The 23300-nt window shown below is 32.2% G+C and overlaps 1 protein-coding gene and 1 long non-coding RNA gene across 8 annotated transcripts; one reads left to right on the forward strand and one right to left on the reverse strand.

Moving 5' to 3' along the window:
• Nucleotides 1–117: 117 nt before the first annotated feature.
• On the forward strand, nt 118–1739 carry LOC145331039 (uncharacterized). The gene is made up of 3 exons (XR_013883626.1): nt 118–274; nt 864–979; nt 1460–1739. It is a non-coding gene; the product is annotated as an uncharacterized LOC145331039 (long non-coding RNA).
• Nucleotides 1740–4167: 2428 nt separating this feature from the next.
• 14-3-3zeta (tyrosine 3-monooxygenase/tryptophan 5-monooxygenase activation protein zeta) lies at nt 4168–22172 on the reverse strand. Of its 7 annotated transcripts, XM_080175660.1 has the most exons (10): nt 22009–22172; nt 21355–21466; nt 20563–20635; nt 19969–20125; nt 19261–19344; nt 16597–16682; nt 16284–16321; nt 11992–12155; nt 6858–6975; nt 4168–5422 (listed from the first exon to the last, which is right to left on the reverse strand). In XM_080175660.1, exons 3-10 carry the CDS (start codon nt 20616–20618, stop codon nt 5388–5390), a joined length of 738 nt encoding a protein of 245 aa, XP_080031786.1. In that variant the 5' UTR covers nt 20619–20635; nt 21355–21466; nt 22009–22172; the 3' UTR covers nt 4168–5387. The 7 variants fall into 7 exon arrangements, 5 of the variants coding, with proteins under 5 accessions (XP_080031786.1, XP_080031783.1, XP_080031787.1 ...); XR_013883627.1 differs by lacking the exon at nt 22009–22172 and having other exon boundaries at nt 11778–12155; nt 21355–21456; XR_013883628.1 differs by lacking the exon at nt 22009–22172 and having other exon boundaries at nt 4168–5425; nt 11778–12155; nt 21355–21456.
• Between the last annotated feature and the right edge of the window lie 1128 nt (nt 22173–23300).

The following is a 23300-nucleotide window of genomic DNA, read 5'->3' on the forward strand; positions in this document are numbered from 1 at the left end:
ATTATTTGTAGGCCTTCTTATGTCGCTTAAAATGGTGTTTGGGTATGATCTGTACGTTCAGCCGGTTGGCAGCTAGCAGCCTTTAAAATTCATAGATTTTTGGAAATATTCGCTACCAGGAATATTTTACCGTGAACTGGAATTGATCCAAATAAAGAATCATTCTTACTGCTCGCCAGTGTTTCCCCCTGTATTCCCTGCTGTTGGCCATTGGTAATCCCAAGGTGCATCTGTTCGTCCTTGATGTCGAGGGTTGGGAGCTCAATATTTTAAGGTATATATTTTTTAGTAGCGTAGCTTCTCTATACCTAGGGTATGTCCATATGTATGTCTTACTAAACAGGATCTTATGGGATAGGCTGAGAGAGAGAGAGAGAGAGAGAGGGTGACAATTGGTTGATTATTACACTAGTCCCTAAAGTTAACAGTTAACTTTCATTTTGTTAAGAGTAGTGTGATTTTCTATTATTTATTCTATGACCACTTGACATCTCCTTTACAACTCACTTTGTCTGTTTATCAAACCATGATTTTTTTGTGTTACGCTACTTGATGATGGCAAAGTTTTACAATCACTTTCCCTTATTCGTTGGCTTAACAACTTTGGGGACTTTGATTGGTTGTTTATTAAGCTGAGTGTTCAAACGTTTTAACCACATTTTTTGATCTACAGTAGGGGTATTTTTGTGTGTTTTTGTGGGGACTTTGATTGGTTGTTTATTAAGCTGAGTGTTCAAACGTTTTAACCACATTTTTTGATCTACAGTAGGGGTATTTTTGTGTGTCAGTATTGGGGATGTACATCAATTTATCGGCCATTGTCTTATCCCTTTAGATCACTGTGTTGACATCCTTGTGTATAGGTCTATACCCTGGGACAAGGTTGATATAGAGGTGCTCTCTGTAGAAACTAACATTGCTGGCTTAGTTCAAAAGGATTCTTCACCTGAAATTATATTCAAGTTCTTGGAGGATAAAGGCAGAGGATCTTCAGAGATTGTAGATTTCCTATTATTTTTATTAGCAAAACTACTCTATGATATAAAGTCACAACTTACCTCTTGCTATTACTAACTTTACGAGCGACTTTATTTGTCGAGGAGGGACCTCCCCAAAAATATAGTATAGTTATTCATTGCATCGTATTATAGACAGCTGTCCGCTTTGATTAAAATAAAAAATTAATAGATAAAATCCAGTTTTAAGATTTTTATTTTAATATTATTGGAAAATGGTCTGTAATACGATGATATACATGACTTTTCAGTATGGTGGCTTATCGGTTATCTAATCCAGCGAATATCAATCGGTTTCGAAGTCAATAAATGTTTAACCCAGACAACTAACGGTTCCAGTGGTGGGGAACTTTTTCGTCTGCTAGCCAATTGCTTTTTTAGCGACTACGCCCACTCTATTCTTTTTTACTTTACTACAGTCTCTAAAGATACTCTTACTGAAGGCTATACAAGATTCAAGCACAGAAACAATTATGATGAGCTTACAAGAACTGATATCAATACAATGTTTGTCAGAAACGATGTTGTCAGGGATAGAAATGTCAAACAGATTTAGCAAAATTTTATCTAATCTACCTACACCCTTTCACTTCACTCAATAATCATTAGATAAAAACGAAATGCATTTGAATTTAATTTAGTGAACCGCATATTTTTTCCTAAGCTGGATCTTTAAATCATTTTAGTGGTGAGCCAGATCGGGGTGCGCCAAATTACAGCCAATCACAGCGCGGCATTTCATAAAATGCTGTGCTCTTATTGGTGGAAAGTTAACTTACCCCGATCTGGCTCACCACTGAAATGATTTAAAGATTACATTAATATGGCATATATTTGAAAGAATTTCAATTTTCTACCACGTAGTTTTTAAAATATCCAGATTTGAAAATAGTCTTTTTAAATTGCATATATCACAAAAAGGTGATTTTCCAAACTTGATATTTTCAAAAATACGTGGTAGAAAATTAAAATTCTTTCAAATATATGCCATATAAACATAGTTTAACCAATTAACCAGCAAAAAATATGCGGTTCACTAAATTAAGTTCAAATGCATTTCGTGAAACTACCCCTTTAAATAATGAAAAGGAAACGAAGTAGTGGGTTTCGTGGTATTTCTAGCCCCTGCGGGTCAATCATTAATATTTACCTAACTAAAATAACCTATCATATGATAACTGTGAAAATACGACGAGAACCGCTACTTCGTTTTCTTTCCATGATCCCCTTTTTTTTGGTGGGTTTTAACAAATCTTGGGGGATACTGTTCCGCTCCAAATTTTTGGGTAAAAGGGGGTAGCTGCACGAAGTGCATTTAAACTTGAATTTAGTGAATTGCATATTTTTTCTATAATTCAATAGTTTGAACTACTTCATGCAACTATCCCCTATTTTATGTTTGAAAATTTTGGGGTGCCCTTAGTTTTTTTGTTGGAATGAATTACCCCTCCCCTTGCAGGATACTTTATCCTTTAGTGCTAATGATTTGAATTAATTGCTGTGATATTAAAATTGTAAATATGTCAAATAAATTAATTTAAATAAGCCTTTTTTTTGATGTACTGAATTTTAGTTTCCGAAAGTGTACTTAGCATCCGCGTCCTATCTCAATATTTGCTACTAGCTAAAAAAGCTTCAAACATCCAAAAAAAATCCAAATTTAATATTTGAAATTTTGAATGTATAAATCATTTATACATTATATCGCTTTTTCTTTTGACCGGAGTAGCCGAAAATAGCGTTTGCAATAATTGGGTTATCTGCTGTACACATTTTGAAATTATTGAAGAAAAAAGCAATCCATTTTCAGCTCATCTTTTTTTTATTTTGATGATTTTGTCTTGTGGAATTACCTTCTGAAACAACTTCCATGTTCGCAGGGACAAGGAAATGATATTCTGACAAACAAAAATTGCCCATAACCCCCTTCTTTCCCATCCCTCTTCAGTTTCATGACAAAAACAAAATATACCACCAGATACTTTATAAGGTTTCGTGATTTTTTGTAGAATTGTTGGTTAGAATAGCTACCCTGCTGGTTCGTTAGTCATGCTATAAAAAATGAAATATTTCCTAATTTTATTATTTTTCTCAATTTTTTCTTAGCTCATTGATTTTCACTGTCGAAAAGCTTCAATGGCACTTAAGATGTGGGGGGTAATTCCCCCCCCCCCCACACAATTTTTAACAAGAATATTTTTTAAGTGCAGTTTCTTTTGGGAAGGTGGTTACATTGTAAAGGAGAATTATATCGGTTAGAAAGATCCTTCGGTAAAAATAGGCACGACAAACATCCTGTTGCTAAAAGATGACCAATAATAATGGCTTGATAACCATACTCTAACTTGTCTTTAAGTTTCACTATGTAAGCCAGGGACAAGAGAATGATACTCTGACAAACAATTCTAATGGAAAAGTTTCCCACAACCCTCTTTTCCGCCTTATCTTACCCACCCCTCTGCAGTTAAATGAAACACTATAAAAGGCTTAGTGATTTTTTGGTAGAAAACTTTAAAAGGTTTCGTGATTTTTTGTAGAATTTATTGTTAGAAAATCTACCCCTGTATGTAAGCAGAACAAAGGTTGTAAATTACCATTTTATTGCTACCCTACAACTTCTTTTAGAAACCCCACAGTAAGATTTACTGTTAGATTTATCTAGTAGGAGGCGAGGGAGTAGGGTAGAGTATGTTGAGTTATCGTTGTTTTAGCCTGCTGCGATCATCACATTTTTAAGAATACAATCAAATCTTATGCAACATTTATGTATAAATATATCGCTTATTAGACTATTTAGATGAAATCCACAAAAATATTTGATGGTTTTTAAAATTATTTTGTATCATGGAAAACCAAGGGGGGGGGGGGAAGTTCTGACACATTTGCGTAAACCTGGTGTATATGCTTTATCTTTGGACTGAGAGGATAGGTTATTATGGATAAAATCATTCTTATATGATGAATTTCCCCCAGATTTAAGAATTTTTGGATAGGCCTCCAGGTTCCGGAGCTCCAGGCCTCCAGGCGGTCTCTACAGGTAAAAATGAAAAAAAAATTTAAAAAAGAGCCTCCCCCCCCCCCCTTAATGATCCGACAGACTGACAAAGTTGTTTATAACATAGCTCCGCTAATGAAAAAAAAACATAATGTATCCCGATTCACAGCGTATATTCTTAAATTTCCAAATTACATACACAACAGAAGTTGTTGACAAAATCCTACAAATTTGACAGGTCCTTACAAATCATGTAATGCTTCCACACAAAAAAAATCCACAAAAATTCCATTTTCTGTTTTTTTATTTCTTAGCTCTACTAAATAAAGTACTTTTTTAGCTGTTCAAATTCAAGCTTTAAAAAAAACTACATAAAATGAATCTTGAAGATTTTTGAAAGCATTAGATGTATTTTTTATTAACAAAATGTAAATAACTAGCATGAAGTAATAAGAGCAACTATTTTCAAATAGAAGATAAACAATTCTAATTAATAAATAAGTTAAGATTATTACAAGTTTGAAAAAAGTTAACAATATTCAGTTTTTTGGTTGTTAAATTACAAATCTACCAAAAATTCCAGATTTTAAAAAGGGGGTTTAGAAAAATGTCAAGTCTTATTTTTATAAATAAATCAAAAATCTAAAAATTATATTTAACAGAAAAAAAAGACAACATTAAAAAGTCCACCAATTGCGAATAGTACACATTTAGCCGACTGTACAAATACAGGACAATTTTGTAGTACAACCAAAAATATTAACAAACTAGTAAGTACATCATAATATAGGTTCTCATAAGATGGTAAAAATGGATTTTTTTTTTCATTTAAAAAAAAATTGACACTTCAGCCACTTTTTCTTCAATAATAATAAAACCATGTTAAAATGGTTAAAAAATTTAAAACATCACAATAGTTGTTGAGAATTCATCAAATCACTGGAAAGGATTGAGAGAGATAGAGAGAGGAATTAGTTTTCTTTTAATAATAATATGATGAAGGGAAGTAATTAAGTCTCAGATTTAATAATAATGGAAGATTTATTAATGATTACATCCCGCCGACATTACAAATCTAATCGTCCTTGTTTTTAGGAGTTTCCATGACAAAGGTGTTAGGGATGGTCTAAAAAGGCCAGTTTTCATCAAAAAGCAGTGAAACAACATTTTTATTGGTGGCCCGTCATGTATTATAACACATTTATGGATGGTTGTAGATTTGAGTAGCCGAGATGGTCAAGATTTGAGCCGCCAGTCAGCAAATACAACGGCGTTCTTTTATATTACGGCGGCGGCGGGAATGTTGAATGGTGAAAATGCTTGGTGTTGGTATATTATGTATAATAATAATAATAATAAGACTGGTTGTGTTGACTCTAGTTATCTCCCCCCTCCGCACCATCTTCACCTTCTCCTGAAAAAAGTAACACTCAAAGTATTGGAAAATTTAGCCCCCATAAAATTAGTATCGACCAAGAAAGGGGTAGGTTTCTGATAAAATCCGTAGGATTTGTGTTAAAAGTAAAAAACAGTAGTAGAACGATACAAATTTATGTTAACCTTTTAAAACATTTTTTTTGTCTATAGTTCTTTTCAATAAGAAATACACATATTTAGTGAATATTATCGTTCTACTACTATTTTTAAGCCTTAAAACACACACACCTTTACGGATTCTACCAGAAACCTACCCCTCTCTTTATTAGGGCAAGGCTGCTATCCATGACAGTCTAACGTTAAGTTCATCAAGTTAACCCAGGGGAGCTAATCTCCTTTCTGTCTAAACCCAGGCTATTATGTTGAGTTACATCCAAAAGACAAACAACTCTTTAATTACACGACCTTTGTCTGGTAGTTCTAACTGTGCATAGTAAGAACATACGCCTGTCTTGAGCCAAGGCATTTCTCTTACTTTACTTGTTAATGTCACACAACTGACATAGCAGTAGAAAACCATTTCTAACGTATTTAGTTATGACGCAATGTTAAATTCAAATCTCTGCGTTCTCCTTAGAAATATTTCTTTCAATTTTGAAAATTTTTCTATTCCCCCCCCCCCCGACAGAACAACTATTTTAGGTTAGGTTTTAGGCTAGGGAGCCGAGCACTTCGGTTAGGCAGACAAGGGGGCCGAGCGCTGTATTACAATGTTTTAATTGTTTAATAAAGAAAAAAAATGCGATTTTTTTTATGAATAAAACATTTTAAAATATGCTTATCTCCCTTAAATGACAAAAATTGCAAATTTGAGTTTCAAAACGTGGCGCCCTATATTTATTATTAAGCACATGATAGCTAGGCATTTTTAAATAAACATTAGATGTGCAGTTTAAGAAATACAGGGATAGATCAATTTTAGATAAATTTTTCTTTATTTAGAGTTTCATAAGGTAAATTGAAAATTTAACGTTAATATTATCTGTCCAATGGTTAACATAGAATAAATATATTACAAAAAATAACATTTATTGGATTACCATAAATGAAAAATTAGTGTGGAGGCAAACGAATAAAATATGTTTATTTATTCACTTTAACCAGTATGGTTTATAGCCTAACAGAGGTGTATATTCTGCACAAGATTATTTTTTTCCCAGGCTACAAAATATTTTATTTCCTTCACCTAAGGAAGGGTAAAAATGTTTTTTTACCCCACCCCCTTATTTCTGTTTTTATCCCCAAAAAGAAAAGTATTTTTTTTTCCAGTAATCTTTATTTTCCCCCCCCCCTACTACATATTTTTAATCCACCCCCCTTAAAATAGGGAATCTCGTGCAGAATAGACACCCCTGTGTTAATCCCCTCTGGTTTTACGCTCAAGTCGTTGGCGAGTCAGTTAACGTCACCTGTTGTATCACTGGTCCAAAGTGTCAGGTTATCTCTGAGTAGTTGCATGATGAGTGTCGAGTCTTTGTAGGAATCCTCATTCAACGTGTCCAACTCGGCGATAGCGTCGTCAAACGCCTGAAAAATAAGTAAATTATTTTCTCGTATTAATTCGAATCCGGTGGAAAGGAACCGGTTCTCATCCATACGAAAAAACTATGTCTAGCATCGAATTATATCCAGCTTTCTACGAATATAAAAATGTACAATCATAAGATTAAAACCAGTTTTTTTAGCCGGTACCTTCGGCACCTCGGGGCAAAAAAAAACTTGTTTTAATCTCATAATTGTACATTCTATATCCGCGGAAAGCCGTTTATAATACGAGATGCGAGAAATAACAATTCTCGTTTTCATTCGAATCCGGTGGATAAGAACCGGTTCACATCCATACGAAAAAACTATGTCTAGCATCGTATTCGTATTATATCAAGCTTTCTACGAATATAAAAAAATATATCCGCGGAAAGCTGTTTATAATACGATGCGAGAAATAACTAAACTATTACATTGTAATTTAATAGACAGGCCTTAAAATTCATGTGTAGCAAAATATTCAAAATTAAGTTTTCTACATAATAGCCGATACCAGCCAAGAAATATAAAGAGTAGAGAACTAGACGATAAAAGGGAAAATTGCTAATCCAGTATGGGTTCGAAACCGATTAATATCCGCTGGATTAGAACCGGTTATAAACTGTACTGAAAAATCATGTAAGGCAACGTATAACAGACAATTTTCAACGAATATCAAAATGAAAAATCTTCATAAAACCAGTTTGGATAGCCCAGGCCTTCGGCCCCTCGAGGCTAACAAAAATAGTTTACTTGTAATTTTTCATTTTAATATCATCGGAAAGCAGTCTATAATAAAACTATTGTAGATTAATTTTGCTACCATAATATTTTTGCGAGATTAAAAGAAATAGGCTTTAAATAAGATCATAATAAACAAAATTTTGAGAACCTAAAAACAAAAATACAAAATATCAATGTACTAATGTAGAGTTAGTAATGGAAGCATTTGAAAAATCAAAGGTAAAAACCCGCTAAAAGTTACATACTAGGGTAAGTAATTTTGCAAAAAGAAACCCGCAAAATTAGTGTTATCATAAAAACACCAACCCCTCTTAATACATATTAACGTAGAGGGACTAAAAATTTAAAGAATTCGTATGACCGCGCCAAAAAGTCGTGTACATCAATGTAGATTAGAGAAAAGTTTTCTTTAAAAGTAATGCAAATTAGGAAAAATGGTCATATTTTAGGCGATTTTGGCAAATTAAAATCATTGCAAGAGTCCAACCATAACAAAAACTAAAAATATGTTTTTATTTTCTGTATCCCTATCCCTGCGGGGACAGCACGTTTTTAACTTTGTCCTCCCTGTCCCAAACTTTATTCTGTGACGTCAGTCATTGACCCGGCTTTGACACACACACACACACACACACACACACACTATCACAAGGGTGTCCAACGAAAACATACACTTATAATTAACCTCAAAAGTAAAGGGATGGCCATGTTATTGTCTATGTCTATGAACAGATATGGTTCTCCTTTACAATGTAGGAGGGGAATCAGGGTTTCGGATCCGCATTGATTTTTTGCGGATCCGGATCCTCAAAATTTAGTCAGTGCGGATCCGGATCCTACCGGATCCGGTTCCGGATCCTTGACAATAAAAATAAAATCACCAAACCTTTCAAAAATATTTATTCTTTAATTCGAAGTCAAAAATACTTTTAATTTTCAAGTCTGACCCTAAACCTTAAAGATTGGCTCTCATCAAGAGAATGTCTGAGATTGTATAAATTTAGGTAGATTTTCCCCTTTTTTCTGCATTTTTTTGAGTCCAAGGATCCGGATCCGCATTTTTTTGCGGATCCGGATCCTTGGACTCGAAAATATGCGGATCCTTGCGGATCCGGATCCGAAACCCTGGAATAAAAGGGTGATTACCCCCCTCCCCAAAAAAAACTTTTTACTTTTTGATATAACATATAAGTGATAGGTCATTGAAAGGTTAATAAGGTTTTACAGAACAACCCCTCTTTTATGAAAACTATTTAAAAGAAAATTAATTAAAAATTTTAGGATAGCCTGGAATATTTTGAGACAACCTGTAGGAACTTTAGTGATAGTCTGAATTCTCTTTCATTTTGCCAATCTAATGAGTGACTGCTAGTAACAGGACAGGGTCAGGCATACCAGGGATAAGAAAATGGAGATTTATTTTTTTAAAGGAACATTTTCAACTAATATTACTCTTAAAATCAATATACTATTATGTAAATTTCAAAGAGAAATCATCGTCCTAATATTCCTTAGCCACTGAAAGCAGAGCCAAAGAATGGTTGATTTTTCTTCTATTGACCTATCCCTATATTAATATTTTTAACACAAAAATAGTTTTTCTCAGATGTCCAATCCATGAAAACCTTACACCCAACGTTTTGCTAATTTCACAAAAGCACAGACAAACACACATATACACACAGGCGGACAGACAGTTACACATATTTGGACAATTTTGGCAAAAATCCAGCAAAAGCGTTGCCCTACAGACCTCAAAACACATGCCACAATGAATTAAATTGGTGCAAGATATAAGTACACTACAATTATAAAATTATTTCATTTATTCGAATTTTGTAAGTTATTCTAAAAATGATTTAAGGAAGGTTAACCGATAATTATAATAGATTTCTACAAAACGCAAACTTCAAAATAAATTTTTGTTTTGACAACTTAAAATCTTTGTCAGACCATAGTGTTAGTATTTAAAAGCAAGTAAATTGAAAATACTAATTTGAAATATTTAATTCTAAACTTTTCCTAAAGGAATTCAATAGAAAGTCTACATTCAAGGAATTAGAAGTTACAAAAAAAAGTAATAAGAGCAACTGAAATCCTATGCATTTTATTCGTTGAATATTAAGTCTTTACTTCGAATCTCACAAACAGAAAGACAATTAGAACCTTTTTTTAAAATCTACCAAAATGGTCATCATACTGGGAACAGGACAGCCATATACAGGGCGTTTTATTTTTTAATGGAACAAAAGTATTGCTTAATATAACCCACTAGCCATAACATAAACTAATAATCTATATCTTAATTTCTTCTTTTAGTTGGAGAGTTTTGACAAAAAAAAAATATTTAGCGATTTTCAACAAATTATGCCTTAAAAACCATACTTTGTTGAAAATCGACAAGTATTTTTTTCTTATACAAAACTCCCCAACCCAATGAAGAAATTAAGATATAGATTATTAATTTCTGTCAATGGCAAGTGGGTTATATAAAGCAATACATTTGTTCCATTAAAAAAAAAACACCCGGTAGGTTACATAAATCCAAAATATATGATTTTTAAGCCCTAATTTTTGAAAAACTACCAGATAGAAAATTTAAATTCTTTCAAATAGTTGTAGTTGTAGTTCCTATAGATGTAGTTTAAACTAATGAACGTAAAAAATATGCAGTTCACTAAATTTAAGTTTAAATGCACTTCGTGCAACTACCCCTTTAAGTAAAAAAAAAAATAAAATAGCTATTTCAATTTCTACCCTCTACTAATTTACAACCAATACTTCCTCCAAATAATTTCAAGATACATTGTACAAAAGAATGATGGAATAGTTATTTCTCGCATCGTATTATAAACAGCTTTCCGCGGATATAGAATGTACAATTATAAAGATTATAACCAGTTTTTTTTAGCCCCGAGGTGCACGGGCTAAAAAAACTGGTTTTAATCTTATAATTGTAAATTTTTATATTCGTAGAAAGCTGAATATAATGCGATGCTAGACATAGTTTTTTCGTATGGATGAGAACCGGTTCTTATCCACCGGATTCATTGTGCTATCCCTGTAACTGATAAAAATACCTGCATGACAAAAAAAGTAAATTTTAAATAAATATGTATGCCAAAAAACAATTGAAATTCGTTAACAAGAATCTTTAAGGACATTAATTAAAAAGGAAAAAATCAAATACTGAATTTCAATATTTATGAACTTGTAAATCCTATTATATAAAGTATCAAGCTTTTATATCTATAGTTTTATTTTGTCCGATCATACGAAGCATTTCCTATAAATCGTCGTCGACCAATTAATCCTAATCAGCTGATTTAGAGTATCAGAAAACTGATTTTTACTGCTGCGCTTTTATGTAAATAACCGTCTTAATTAAAAAACTAAACATAAAAAAATCACACTTTTGACGTATGAAAACAAATAATTTGATAAAAATTAGTCGTAGTTTTTTAGTGGAAGATTTTTAGGATAAAAAGAAGTACTTTTATAATTAAAGTAAATTATCTTGCAAGTACCAATCCCTGTACATAACAAGTGCATTTAAACCCCATGTGTTAGTAAAAGAACAAACTATGTTCAAGAGTAGATTCGCTACTAAATCCAAGCAAATCACACATCCCACAAAAAAAACACAAAATAAATATTAGTATTTTTTTAATTAATGTGCTTAATATATTAATTTTCAATTGAAGATAGATTATTAATCTTTCCCATTCATGTAATTCATTCGGAAAAGATTTAATTATAATCTATTTAAAGAAACTACTCAAATTAATCTATATGATAAAGATTTTTTATCTCTAAATCATACACATTACTATTCCGCTAGTCAAAAATAACAGTTTAGTTTTAAACAGCATTTTCTAGGTTATTTTTGGGTAGCGGAAAGAATGAGGTTTATAAAAGTAAACCTACTTAAATGTTAGCATTAAATCACACGTTAAAATACTAAACACAAAGATAATTGTTAGCTCTAATATCAAACATAGCATCAAAAAAATCCCAAAACAAAACCCGATCACACGTAACACTCTCGCTTCGCTCCTGACCTGTTTTGCCAAATGGCACGCCCTGTCGGGGGAATTTAAGATTTCGTAGTAGAAAACAGAGAAATTGAGGGCCAGGCCCAAACGAATGGGGTGGGTGGGTTGCATCTTTGCCTTCGAGATGTCAAATGCTTCCTGATAACTTTTCTTAGAGTCTTCTGTGACGGCTAGAAAAATAATAAAGACATTAATAAACATTGATCCGTGAGTAAAATACCTGTTTTGCTAGTTGGCACGCCTTGTCCGGGCTGTTTAGGATTTCATAGTAAAAGACTGAAAAATTGAGGGCCAGGCCGAGCCTGATGGGATGGGTGGGTTGCAGCTTGGGCTTAGAGATGTCGAAGGCCTCCTGGTAAGCCTTCTGAGAATCATCAATGACAGCTGAAAATAGAAGGGTTAATTTCACACATCAAATAAATTAGTTTAAATTCAAATCTGTCAATAAAAACGCAGGGAAAGGAATACTTATTTATCGCATCGTATTATAAACAGTTTTCTGTAGATATACAAATGTTCAATTATAAGATTTAAACCAGAGGTGGATTCTTAAAAAAAATTTGCCCCACTAATAGCTTGGTGGAGCAAAATTGTTTTCGCAAAAATTCCTCTAAAATCACATAAAAAATCTACAAAAATAAAATAAAATCTTATGTTAATAACCCTTCTATGATTTTGTTCAATTTTTGTAGATTTTTAATGTGATTTTGGTGGATTTTTCACGAAAACAAAATTGCCCCACTAAGCGATTAGTAGGGCAAATTTTTTTTAAGAATCCACCTCAGTTTTGTTAACCTCGAGATGCCGAAGGCACGGGCTAACAGAACTAATTTTAATATTATGACTACATTTTATATTCTTAGAAAACTAGATATAATACGATATGATGCATGATTTTTAAGTGTGGCTGAGAACTAGTTCCTATCCACCGGATATTCATCGGTTTCGAAGCCATACTGGAAAATATTTTCAAGTTTCTATAGCCAGATTTCCCACCAAAAGACCTGAATAGTCTAGTCCATAAGGAAAAAGTATTTCAGATAACTAATCAAGAAGGGTTTGGTCAATCCACTGTCGATATATGTAACGCAACCAAATATTCAAATGATAATTCATTTTTAAGCGCGTTCTTGAATGTCTAACAAGTTAAAATCTATTCTTAAGTGGGTGTACTTACATATAGCGGTGGTAGGAATAAGAAGTATATTAAAGGGAATATAAAATAGCTTTTTCAGTATGGCTTTCAGTATTGTCCGGTGGATAAGAACTGGTTCTAAACCACACTGAAAAATCATGTATCGTATTACATCCAGTTTTCGACGAATATAAAAATATCTTTGGCATCATGGGGCTAACATTGGGTTTAATCTCATAATTACAAATTTTTATCTCTATTGAAAGCTGTTCATAATACGATGCGATAATAAACTATTATAGATTATTTATTTAGAAGTTAGTGATCTACACTGCACATAAAAGAAACAAAACATTTTGTACCAAGTATGATAAAACAAAACACCCTAAAAGAATATTTTTTCTTGAGAAAACGTATCTCTGTCCACAAGAGCTTAAAAATTGTATCAGATTACCGCTTTGCTTCCGGATTAATGTAAATGAAGACTTTGCATAAAAATATCTTTCCAGAAGTATTCATACAGGCAGGGAGGGGGGGGGGGGAGAACCCCCTAATTCAATATAAGGCCGTGAAGCCCTTATTTTCAGAGACGTGATACTTTTTTTCTTTACGAACTTAAAAATAATTGCTAAAGAATTGACTTCGATCTTCTTTTTTACTTTGGCAGCAACCATTTAAATTTTAGAAGGTATTGAAATATTATACTAATATAGGAAAAGATTTAATTTATTATTGCTACTTGTGGAAACAATTGCCCTAGATGTAATACATCTAAGATTTTTTTGCACTTAAAAAAGTTGAAAATTCAGGTCACAAAATACAAACATTGAGAAAACTTTTTTTTATAATTTGAAAGCTAAGTGTAGGAGCTTTCTTTTAAGGAAAATAACAAGGATGACAACATCCAGTAAAAGTACACAAAGAAATTGTTACAAAAATTAAACACCTTTATCTTAAGGGGGGTAAAAACTCCTTTACCCCCAACCTTGGACGTCTAAGGCTACATGGTAAAATATTCGAAAACTAATAAGTAGCCGAAAGGTGTAAGGACACCCCGATAATAAATGCAAATAAAATGATTACAATCCAAATTATCAATGAATTATATGCATTAAGAACCTATTGATAAAGGTCACTGGGATGATTGTCAAGGTCCTAAATAACCACTCTCTACCCACACTTGTTTCAGATATTTTATGATGTGAAATCACTTCTGCATTGAATCACATCAGTTAAGTAATTACCTTGATGTTTAAATAAGGAAAATGGCCGTTTTTATAGGGATCTTAATTATCCTCAATAATAGGTATAAAAAATATTAGTTGAAAAGTTTGGACAAAGTATTTTAACCAACCAATCAATATTAAAAAAAAACTATAATTTAAAGTTACAAAGCCAACGAATGAGATATCTTGTTTAAAAAAAAATATGAGTACCAGTATAATTTACAAACCAATGTCTTCCCTCCCAGCAAATTCATAATATGCCTAATATGTGATACATATGAGGAAATGATCGCACACACACACCTATATTAATACATAGAAACATTGCACTCCCACTTTATTTCATATCCAAGTGTTCATGCAATAAGGTAATGAAAATTGCTTCGTGGATTTTCAGGATATTTCTCTTAAATACCTGCCCAACCCCCACCCTCAAATACTAGATTATTGATATGAAAATAAGAATTAAGATTTTTTTACTTTACTTATAGTATAAAATGCTTTTCTATAGAAAAAAAAATTCTTGGAGGTTTTTGACATCAGCCAATAAATAACATTTTCTCCTTAGTAATCAGATTACAAAACTGCAAAATGGACAAACAGAAAAAAGCTGTGGAATTGTAATATTTTTAGATGGGCATCTTTAATATCAGCAGAGAAAATCACATAACATAAAGAAGGATGTTAGGAATTATAGCGTAGCTTCACTATTTCAAAACCAAGTTCTTTAGCTGGATTGAATGACTAGTGTATTTAAAAGGTAGAACAGCTTAGGATATCAAATTGAAATAAATGAATACATTCCAAGTCCCACCCACACACACTCAACAGAGATACAGGGATTTGTCAATGAACAGTGTTTTTATAACAAATTCTGTCTTTAATAGCAGATAAGTATATAAGAGTGTGTGTGTGTGTTAAGGGGGGGGGGGGTCAGAATATGGATTAGATTTCAACAAATGTTCTCGCCCTCCCTGACAAAACATTCGCACAAAAACACAACATTTTAATAAAACTAGTTAAAATTAAGGTTAGTGGAAACCAAAAATAATCTAAAAAATGATACAATAAACAGTCATGTCAACGGTTTGCAAAACTTTCTAATTAAAATATGCTTCATCAAATAAACACTTAACAACTAGGCATTTAAGATTTGACCCCTCCCTCATAACAAGATATTTCTTGCGCCCTTGCGTATCCATTTATAATTGCAACACCCCTCCCCCAATTTCCAAATGTGTTGGGTGTGCATTCAATTCCGCATAGCGTTCACTTCCACAAGAAAACAAAAGAACAAATAATTTTTTATTGCTTCAAACTACCGAGGGAAATTAAGGGTTAGCATTAAAAGGAGGGGCGAAGACCAACGAGAAAACGCAATATGATATGCGCGGTAATGAGAGCACACCACCAAACTGCAGCCAAAAGCCGTGCATAATCATTTAGCTTTAATTTTAACACCACGAACAGAATTGACGAGAACCATGGGCAGCGAATAAGTATTGAACATTAAAGTAAAACACTAGAGGGAGAAAGAGTTTAATAACTGCATTTCCCTATCGCAAAGACCTTGTGTCTACTCTCAATTGGGTCTTTGAAAATTAACCAATAGTAACGGAAATATTAACCCAGCCAAGTAGCAGAAAATAAATTTGCAAGCGGACGAAAAAAGTCCCAGAAAAAGGTAGGAGAGATTATCTGTATATACATCTATACCTTTATAGAAAAATAAAAAGCCAATTAAAGATGATAAAGAGCTTATAAGGGATAATAATCAATGACTTAAATTGTTATATATTAGCAGGCTAAAAAACAAGACAGGGGTGTATATTCTGCAATTTTAACCCGGCTGAAAAAATAAAAAAATATGTGGTTGGGGGGAAAAAATGTAAAAATTAAGAGGACTGATATAATTTTTTTTCTATTTTTCTCCCCTCTTTGGTGAAAAAAAAACTAAAAAATATGTGGAAGGGGGCAAAATATGAATAGAATATAGAATTCTGAAAATATTTTTCCATTTTATCCCCTTCCTTGCTGGAAAAAACTAGGAGTGAAAAAAAATAAAAAATTACTGCAGGAAAAAAAATGAATCTTGTGCAGAATATACACCCCTGAAAAAAAGAGAAGGGAATAGTTGGAAAACAAACTTACCGGTTTTAGCATCACCAATAGCGACTTCTGCTAGATATCTAAAATAAAACATAAATTTCAAAAACTTGCACAAAAGACTTTAAATTGATACATTTAGAAAACCTAAACCATAATATTGATATAAAGTAAAGTCCAATTCGTAATAAAAAATTAAGGTTTAACAACACCTAAAATTAACTGTGAATTGGTTTTTAAGAGGCCAAACTGAAGTATATATCTAAAAAAAAATTCTTGATCCTAATAAAAATACAAACAAACATCCTATTACTCTACTCATTACTATGAAACCCGTGTGTAACTAACAAATTCTTACCTGTAGTAATCACCCTTCATTTTGAGATAGAAAACTTTACTTTCGGCATTACTGGCTTTGGCAATTAAATACTCGTCTAGAAGGGCCTGAAACATTAAAAAGGCGAATTTAGAAGAAAGCAGTAGACCCACAAATTATGTAGCTTCGCTACTAAAAATTGATTACTGTCAAAACTTTAGGAATGAGAATGGTAGGTAGTTGGTTGATTATAGGAAAATTAAAATAATTGCAGATATACTTCCGACTAATTCACATCTGTCGGGTGCTTACGATTATTTGAATATAAGAAGACAAAGGCGAAACGTTAATCGGTATGATTTCAAGTGATTTATATCTTAATTGAATTATTTGATTTGAATCCTTCAGGGCATAATTCATACCCATAATATCTATTACACCTTTAATTAAAGGAGTAGATTTTATTAAGCACCAGTGCCCTTTCCCTCCTTAAGAGATATTGCACAATGTCAAATCCTTAACTTCAATATCACACAAAAAATAACACTACCCGATTCAAATAGATTGAAAACATACAAATCAATCATTAGAAACATTAATCGAATATTTGGCCCAACCCTGGCATAATTTAAGCGCAGGAGAGCGCGCGAAACTTTTGCAAACTATGTGCGCGTTGCATTCAAGCTTCATTGAACATCAAACGCACGTTCAGACGACAAAATTTAAATCTTCATTTTTTTTTATGAAATTCAGACTTTTTATTATTATTTAAATCTTGTAAAGATTTAAACAGGGTTCATTATCTTGCATTAAACGATTCATATCAATTAAAATGTCTTCAAAATATATAAAATTGACGTCTGAATATTGGTAATAATGCCATTAGCAGACAAACAGCTACATCCACCCATAGGGACAGATATTCAGAAATCTTAATCTATTTTCATCTTGCATTGTTATGTATACAATAAAAACTATGTCTTTAAATTTCCCCTTTACAAAGATCACAATAAGACAAGATAAAATAAAAAATCTAACCTAACTTTTCACAAAACCATTACATGATTAAAATAATTGAATAATAGTCCACAAGTCAGTGATAACACTACCAATGATCATTAAAATATGAAGCCTAGACAATATAACAATATTTCGGCAATAAGACTTTATTATTTGTACTTTGTAAAATCATAGCTTTTTCTACATTAAAGGACTTTCTCTAGGTTAAGGATAGGTCCATGAAAAATAAGAGTAACAAAAGCAAAGTTTTTCTCAGTGTATAATAATGTGGGGGGGGGGGGGGGGGGAGTAGTCAGAGGGGGTATTTAAGTGTTCATTACACTAGTCCCTAACATTTTAAACTTCCTTTTTTTATTCATAAGGTTAATAACGTAGGAGAAATGAAATTTTATTGGTTGGTCCCTTCAGTTGAAAGTCAAAACATTTCAACCACTAATTGTAATCTACAGTAAGGATTTTTTTTACATCATTCCGTACATCAATTCATCCGCCATTTTCTTATCCCTTTAGATCCCTGAGAAGCATTAGAATGGTTTTTCATCTATAATACAAAGTAGAACGATGTCTGTCTGTCTGTTTGTAGCGAAGGATCTCGCTAACCGCTGAATCGATCGGGTTCTCCTTTACAGGGTAGCTATTCATAGGTCCCGGGAAGCTTTATAACTATTTTCTTAGGGGGTGGGGACACCCCTAATCCCCAAAAAAATAAGGATAATCCCCTCAAAATTTTTAAAAAAATTTTCTTTAAAATCTAAAAAACCAAAAATTAGTTTGTTAAAACTACTTGGGGCAAAGCCCCTAGAGGCTAGGGGCGAAGCCGCTAGTATGATATAAAGGTACTTCTAAAATTTAGTTAAATCCTTTACTTTTCCTTTTTCATAATAACAATAACAGTATTGTAAAACTTGACGAAAATGTGATTAAACTATTATAAACAATATTGCATTAACGTGCAAAATATATACCTAAGTATTTACATGTGGAGGGGCAGAAACAAATAATCTTGAAAACAATACGATGAGATATTTTTAGCGAATTAATTTTTAAGAATTTTGTGATAGTAAGCTACCCTTCAATACATCAAATAAACTTTAAAATGTTGTTAGTGATATCCAAAACGTACCTACTCAATAAATTCAATATTTTTAAACGTCTACGTGTTTTAAAGCAAGGACTGTAATGTAAACGCTTTACATTTATCTTAAACATTGCTGCGCTATTTAAAAATGAGATGCCTTTACAGTAAAATAATTTCACAAAAAATCCAAAAAATATTTTACTATTTTCTCACTATCAATGTTACTTTCCTTTACGTGTATAAACATAATTAAGGTCATAATAGGTTTGCTAATTATAATAATGTTGTTCCTTGTTACTTTATAATAAACTTTTATTACTAGAGCGTAACTACTCTTTAACTGAAGACTTTTCTTTAGTCTGTCCGTATAACTTACGATCAGTGACGTCAAAGGGAGGAGGGTGGGTAAAGGAGTAAATAACCCCAAATAACAAGAATTATTAGATTTTAACCCACCCCTCCCTTATCTCTTTGATGGATATTATCAATTTTAAGCGCCATGGGGGTTCAAAGCCCTTGGACGTTGCAAATCAGGTAAATTATCACATACAAACCCCCAAATGTGGGGGTTAACCCCCCGCCCCCACCCCAATGTCAAAAAAACTTACCAAAACATCGTGGCAAATATCTCTCAATTCCTTCTCAACCTTTTCTCTGTATTCCTTGGCCATTTGTTGTTTCCTTTCGCTTCCCTGAAAAGCAAGATATTTTTGACTTACGTCCCATAAATCATCATTTCGGCACTACGTAGAAATATAGTTAGATTAAAGGAATATTATTTATATACGAGTTGGGGGTTTAAATTGACAAACAGTGTAATTTAAAAATGTTCCAAGTTTTCTCGACTACAAACGAATTACCTACCCAACAATATATTAACAAAATTTAAAAACCAGAGTAGTTTAGCAACAGAAAAGGTGACAAATTGTGTCTTAAAGTAGATTTTACAAGCTTTCTTAGTCACTATACATTGGTATACAGGGATATGAAAATGGACAAAAACTAACCTCCACCAATTAACAATAAACGAAATATTACTTTGGAATTGAATAAAAACTGATTAAACTAGGATATATTAGTTTATATGCTATTAGCCTCTCCCCTGTTATCTATAAATCAGCTGATTGTCTTACTCAGAATTTAGTATGACTAATTCATTTTCTAGAATTTCTCTCCAACTTTGATTTGTAATACGAATAGGATTAAAGTTTTACACAAAACTTTAATAATTCGCAGTTAGGTTAAGCAGAATCATTGTGTGACGGACAGCCAAGCTGATATAGAGAAGCTGTGCTACTAAAAACAAATATTCCTACCTCTGTTTTTTGTTCAATGGAAGAGATAACTCTCCAGGAGGACCTCCTGGCTCCGACAACATTCTTGTAAGCTACGGACAGAAGGTTTCTCTCCTCGTTGGAGAGCTCGATACCGGTCTCTGTTACTGCCTTCATACTGGCGGCCATGTCGTCGTACCTAAACACGATAAGGTTGTGTTCACTACCCGTAGAGACTCTTGTATAAGGATGAGACAGGGAGGGGGAGAAATTTTGTTTGTGGAGTTTATATTATTCTAGGAGCGATTTCTCCTAGAAGGGTGGTGGTACCCTCCCCAAAAGTAGCTATACACCTTCCCAAGATCTGGGAAAAGCTACACTGTAAAGAACCATATCAGTTCAGCAGAAACAAAAATCCTTCAGTATTTAATTGCTTAAAACATCGTACATCACTTGCAATCATTAACAGAATAAAATTATTAATTAAAATCAACATATATACGATCATCGACTTTCATTAACCTATGGATTTTAACTGACAGAAAAGTTAAAATAGGATTTCAATAATATAGACATGTATGAATTAGAAACTTGAAATCTCTACTCAGAACTTGTAAATAACCAAATTAGCCTCACCTTTCAGCCTGCTCAGCGAGCTTGGCCCGTGAAACTAGTTCTTCCTTATCGGCCATTTTGTCTGTGGGGTTACCTAAATTATACAAAATAAACGATTTCATTTATCACTAATAACAAAAAAAAATTATTTCTAACAGTCATTTAATAAGATAAATAATGTATTCTGATAAAATAAGTCCTTTCAAATAAAAGCATGCACAGGATTTTGTCAGGGGAATGTACAACTAAAAGGGGGAGGTTTAAGACTAAAAAATAAAATAGAACACAAAGTTTCATTTTAAGGGCGTGTTCACCCCCTTACAGTCCCACATCAGGTAACGTTAAAGTTCCATGATCTACAAGGCAAATATTAATAATCTTTTGATAATTTTCAACTATAACATATTTATAAAACAATAGGCAAGATTTAGCCATAGTTAAATTAGAGAATTTAATACAATATCTTTCCTTATATTGATTCTTTAAAAATTAACACCACGAAGTTAGGTTACAACTTCAAAATACATTATTACTATTTTAAACAGTAATAAAAAAATATCAGCCATATTAAAAACAATTAAAATTCAACTCATATTCATTTTAAATATTAAGTCACATGAAAACTTAATGGAAAATTTTTGATCTCACTAAAAATAAAACTTTGAAAATTCACATTTTTTCACATATCACTTTTAAAGACTTTATAAGCACTTTGTTATTGTAACAATTAAGTAAAATAATATTGGATTACCTTAAAAATGTTATGAAAAACTTAAAAATAGGAGAATAGATGTAAATTATTAATAAAATTACCTATAAATATGTTGCTAAAATATGTGTAAAAGAATCAGGTAGCCTATGAGCTTGTAACTGTGGGGTGTGAATAGTTTCCTCTGTAGTCAACACTAGATTCAGGGATTCTCAACTCAGAGTCAAGTTAGAGTCCGCGCATCACAGGAAACACTATTTAACCCCTTGTCAGACGACCTTTATATTTTTTTTTGGCGCATTTTCAAAAAAAATTATTGCGCATTTATACAATTTTTATTTTTTTATTTTGCGCATTTTTAGAAATATTTTTTTACATGTTTTATGTTTTACATTTGGCGCATTTTTTATGTTTTGTTTATTATCATTTAAGATTTTTTGGACTTGAAAGTATTGTGCTTTGTTATTATGAAAATTCATTTTAGAATTAAATTTCAGTTCTCTTGAAAACCAAAAATTGATGTTTAAATTTTACTTGTCATTTATAAAGTTAAAAAAAAACAGTTTATGTTAAATATGAAATTTTAGTTGTTTATATATTTTAAAATTGTTATATCTTTCTGCAATATTTTAGTATTTTCATAGAATTGATGATTTTACAAAATATGCCCTAAAAATTTTTTTCTACGAAACACTTTAAAAAACTGCCCAGCAAAGGATTAAAACTAATAATGACCAAAGTAGTTCGCGGACCCTAACTTGATCACGGAAATAGTGAAGCAATCCGGTCGCCGGGCATTCTAAACTTTTGGCGCAAAATTAGTCATCTGCTTCACTGAATGAAGTTGCTAGGCTGTTGCGCCCAACAGGTGAAGCAGCAAATACTTTTTTTTGTGGAAGATAACGGAACTTTGATTGATTGACATTTAAATGAAATTGCAATGTGCTGTATCACAAAGAAATTAATAATAACGAGAAATTCTAATATTTTTTTTATCTCCAAACCTTTAGTCTATTATAAATATTCTAGAAATTTCTATCTGAAAATAAATGTAGGACGTCCATATGAACGAAGTTTTTAAGAACAATCCGATCAAATTATTGAGTAGGAAATAGACACATTATGCTCTGAATTAAAAGTTATTTATTAGTTTGATACCAAATATGCTTAAACTAAAAGATTTTCTAAAGGCTTTGCTTAGATGTTTCAAATATTATTCCAAATTATAGGCGCTTGTAAAAAATGATTAATTAATATACGACTCAAAATTGAACAATTCTTCGACAGATTTTTTTTATATAAATTCTACTTTCTTGATTACAAATGAATTAGTTACATTTTTATCAAACAAAGAATAATTAAGGTATTTCCTCTTAACCCTGAAATGTCTAAATAAGTTTTAAACTAACATCCTAAAAAGAGCACAAGTCAACCAAACATAAATCAAAATAAATAAAAAATACAAATGATGAAAAAATATATTTTTAACAAAAATACAAAAAGCTTACAATGCTTACATATATCAATCAACAAATAAAGAGGTGGGGAAAGAACAGCAGAAGAAAAACTATTACCCCTAAGAAATCCCGCATTTGATGAATAAAATATCTTCCTCACAATAAGCCTAGACTTTTAAAGTAAATGCTTATAAATATCTTATAGGAGGGAGGGGGGGGAGGGGACAATTTTGTTTACTCCCAATGGCAATAGTACTGAAGCATTTAATCTTAATAAAGTGGGCAAATTGTTTGATTCAAGTACCTTATATTTTTAACAAACTTTATTTGAAGATTGAAACAAAGGGGGGAGGCGAATGTGCCACTTTTTGAAACCAAAACTAAAAGTCAAAGGAACTCAACTAAAAAAAGAGTTACAGGTCTGAGATTTTGCATGGCAGTTGCTTTATAGGGTTACAATATGGAACAGTGAAGAAACGGCGGCGCATCCGCCGAAAACCGCCGAGAAATTGCAAAAAAAAAATCGGTTGCGCCGCCGTTTCCTCACAGTTCCATATTGTACCTCTATAAAGCAACTGCCATGCAAAATCTCA

The sequence above is a fragment of the Acartia tonsa genome, chromosome 11, assembly GCF_053477335.1.
Source record: "Acartia tonsa isolate MP-2025a chromosome 11, ASM5347733v1, whole genome shotgun sequence".
NCBI lineage: Eukaryota > Metazoa > Arthropoda > Copepoda > Calanoida > Acartiidae > Acartia > Acartia tonsa.

Excerpts from the sequence above, each read along its gene's own strand:
- 14-3-3zeta (XM_080175657.1), bottom strand. The coding sequence starts at position 20,618 with ATGGCCGATAAGGAAGAACTAGTTTCACGGGCCAAGCTCGCTGAGCAG. Across the intron at positions 16,322-16,596 it reads ATGAAGGGTGATTACTACAG|ATATCTAGCAGAAGTCGCTA; the intron begins GTAAGAATTTGT and ends GTTTTATTTTAG. Across the intron at positions 6,976-11,991 it reads CGTGCCAACTAGCAAAACAG|GCGTTTGACGACGCTATCGC; the intron begins GTATTTTACTCA and ends CTTATTTTTCAG.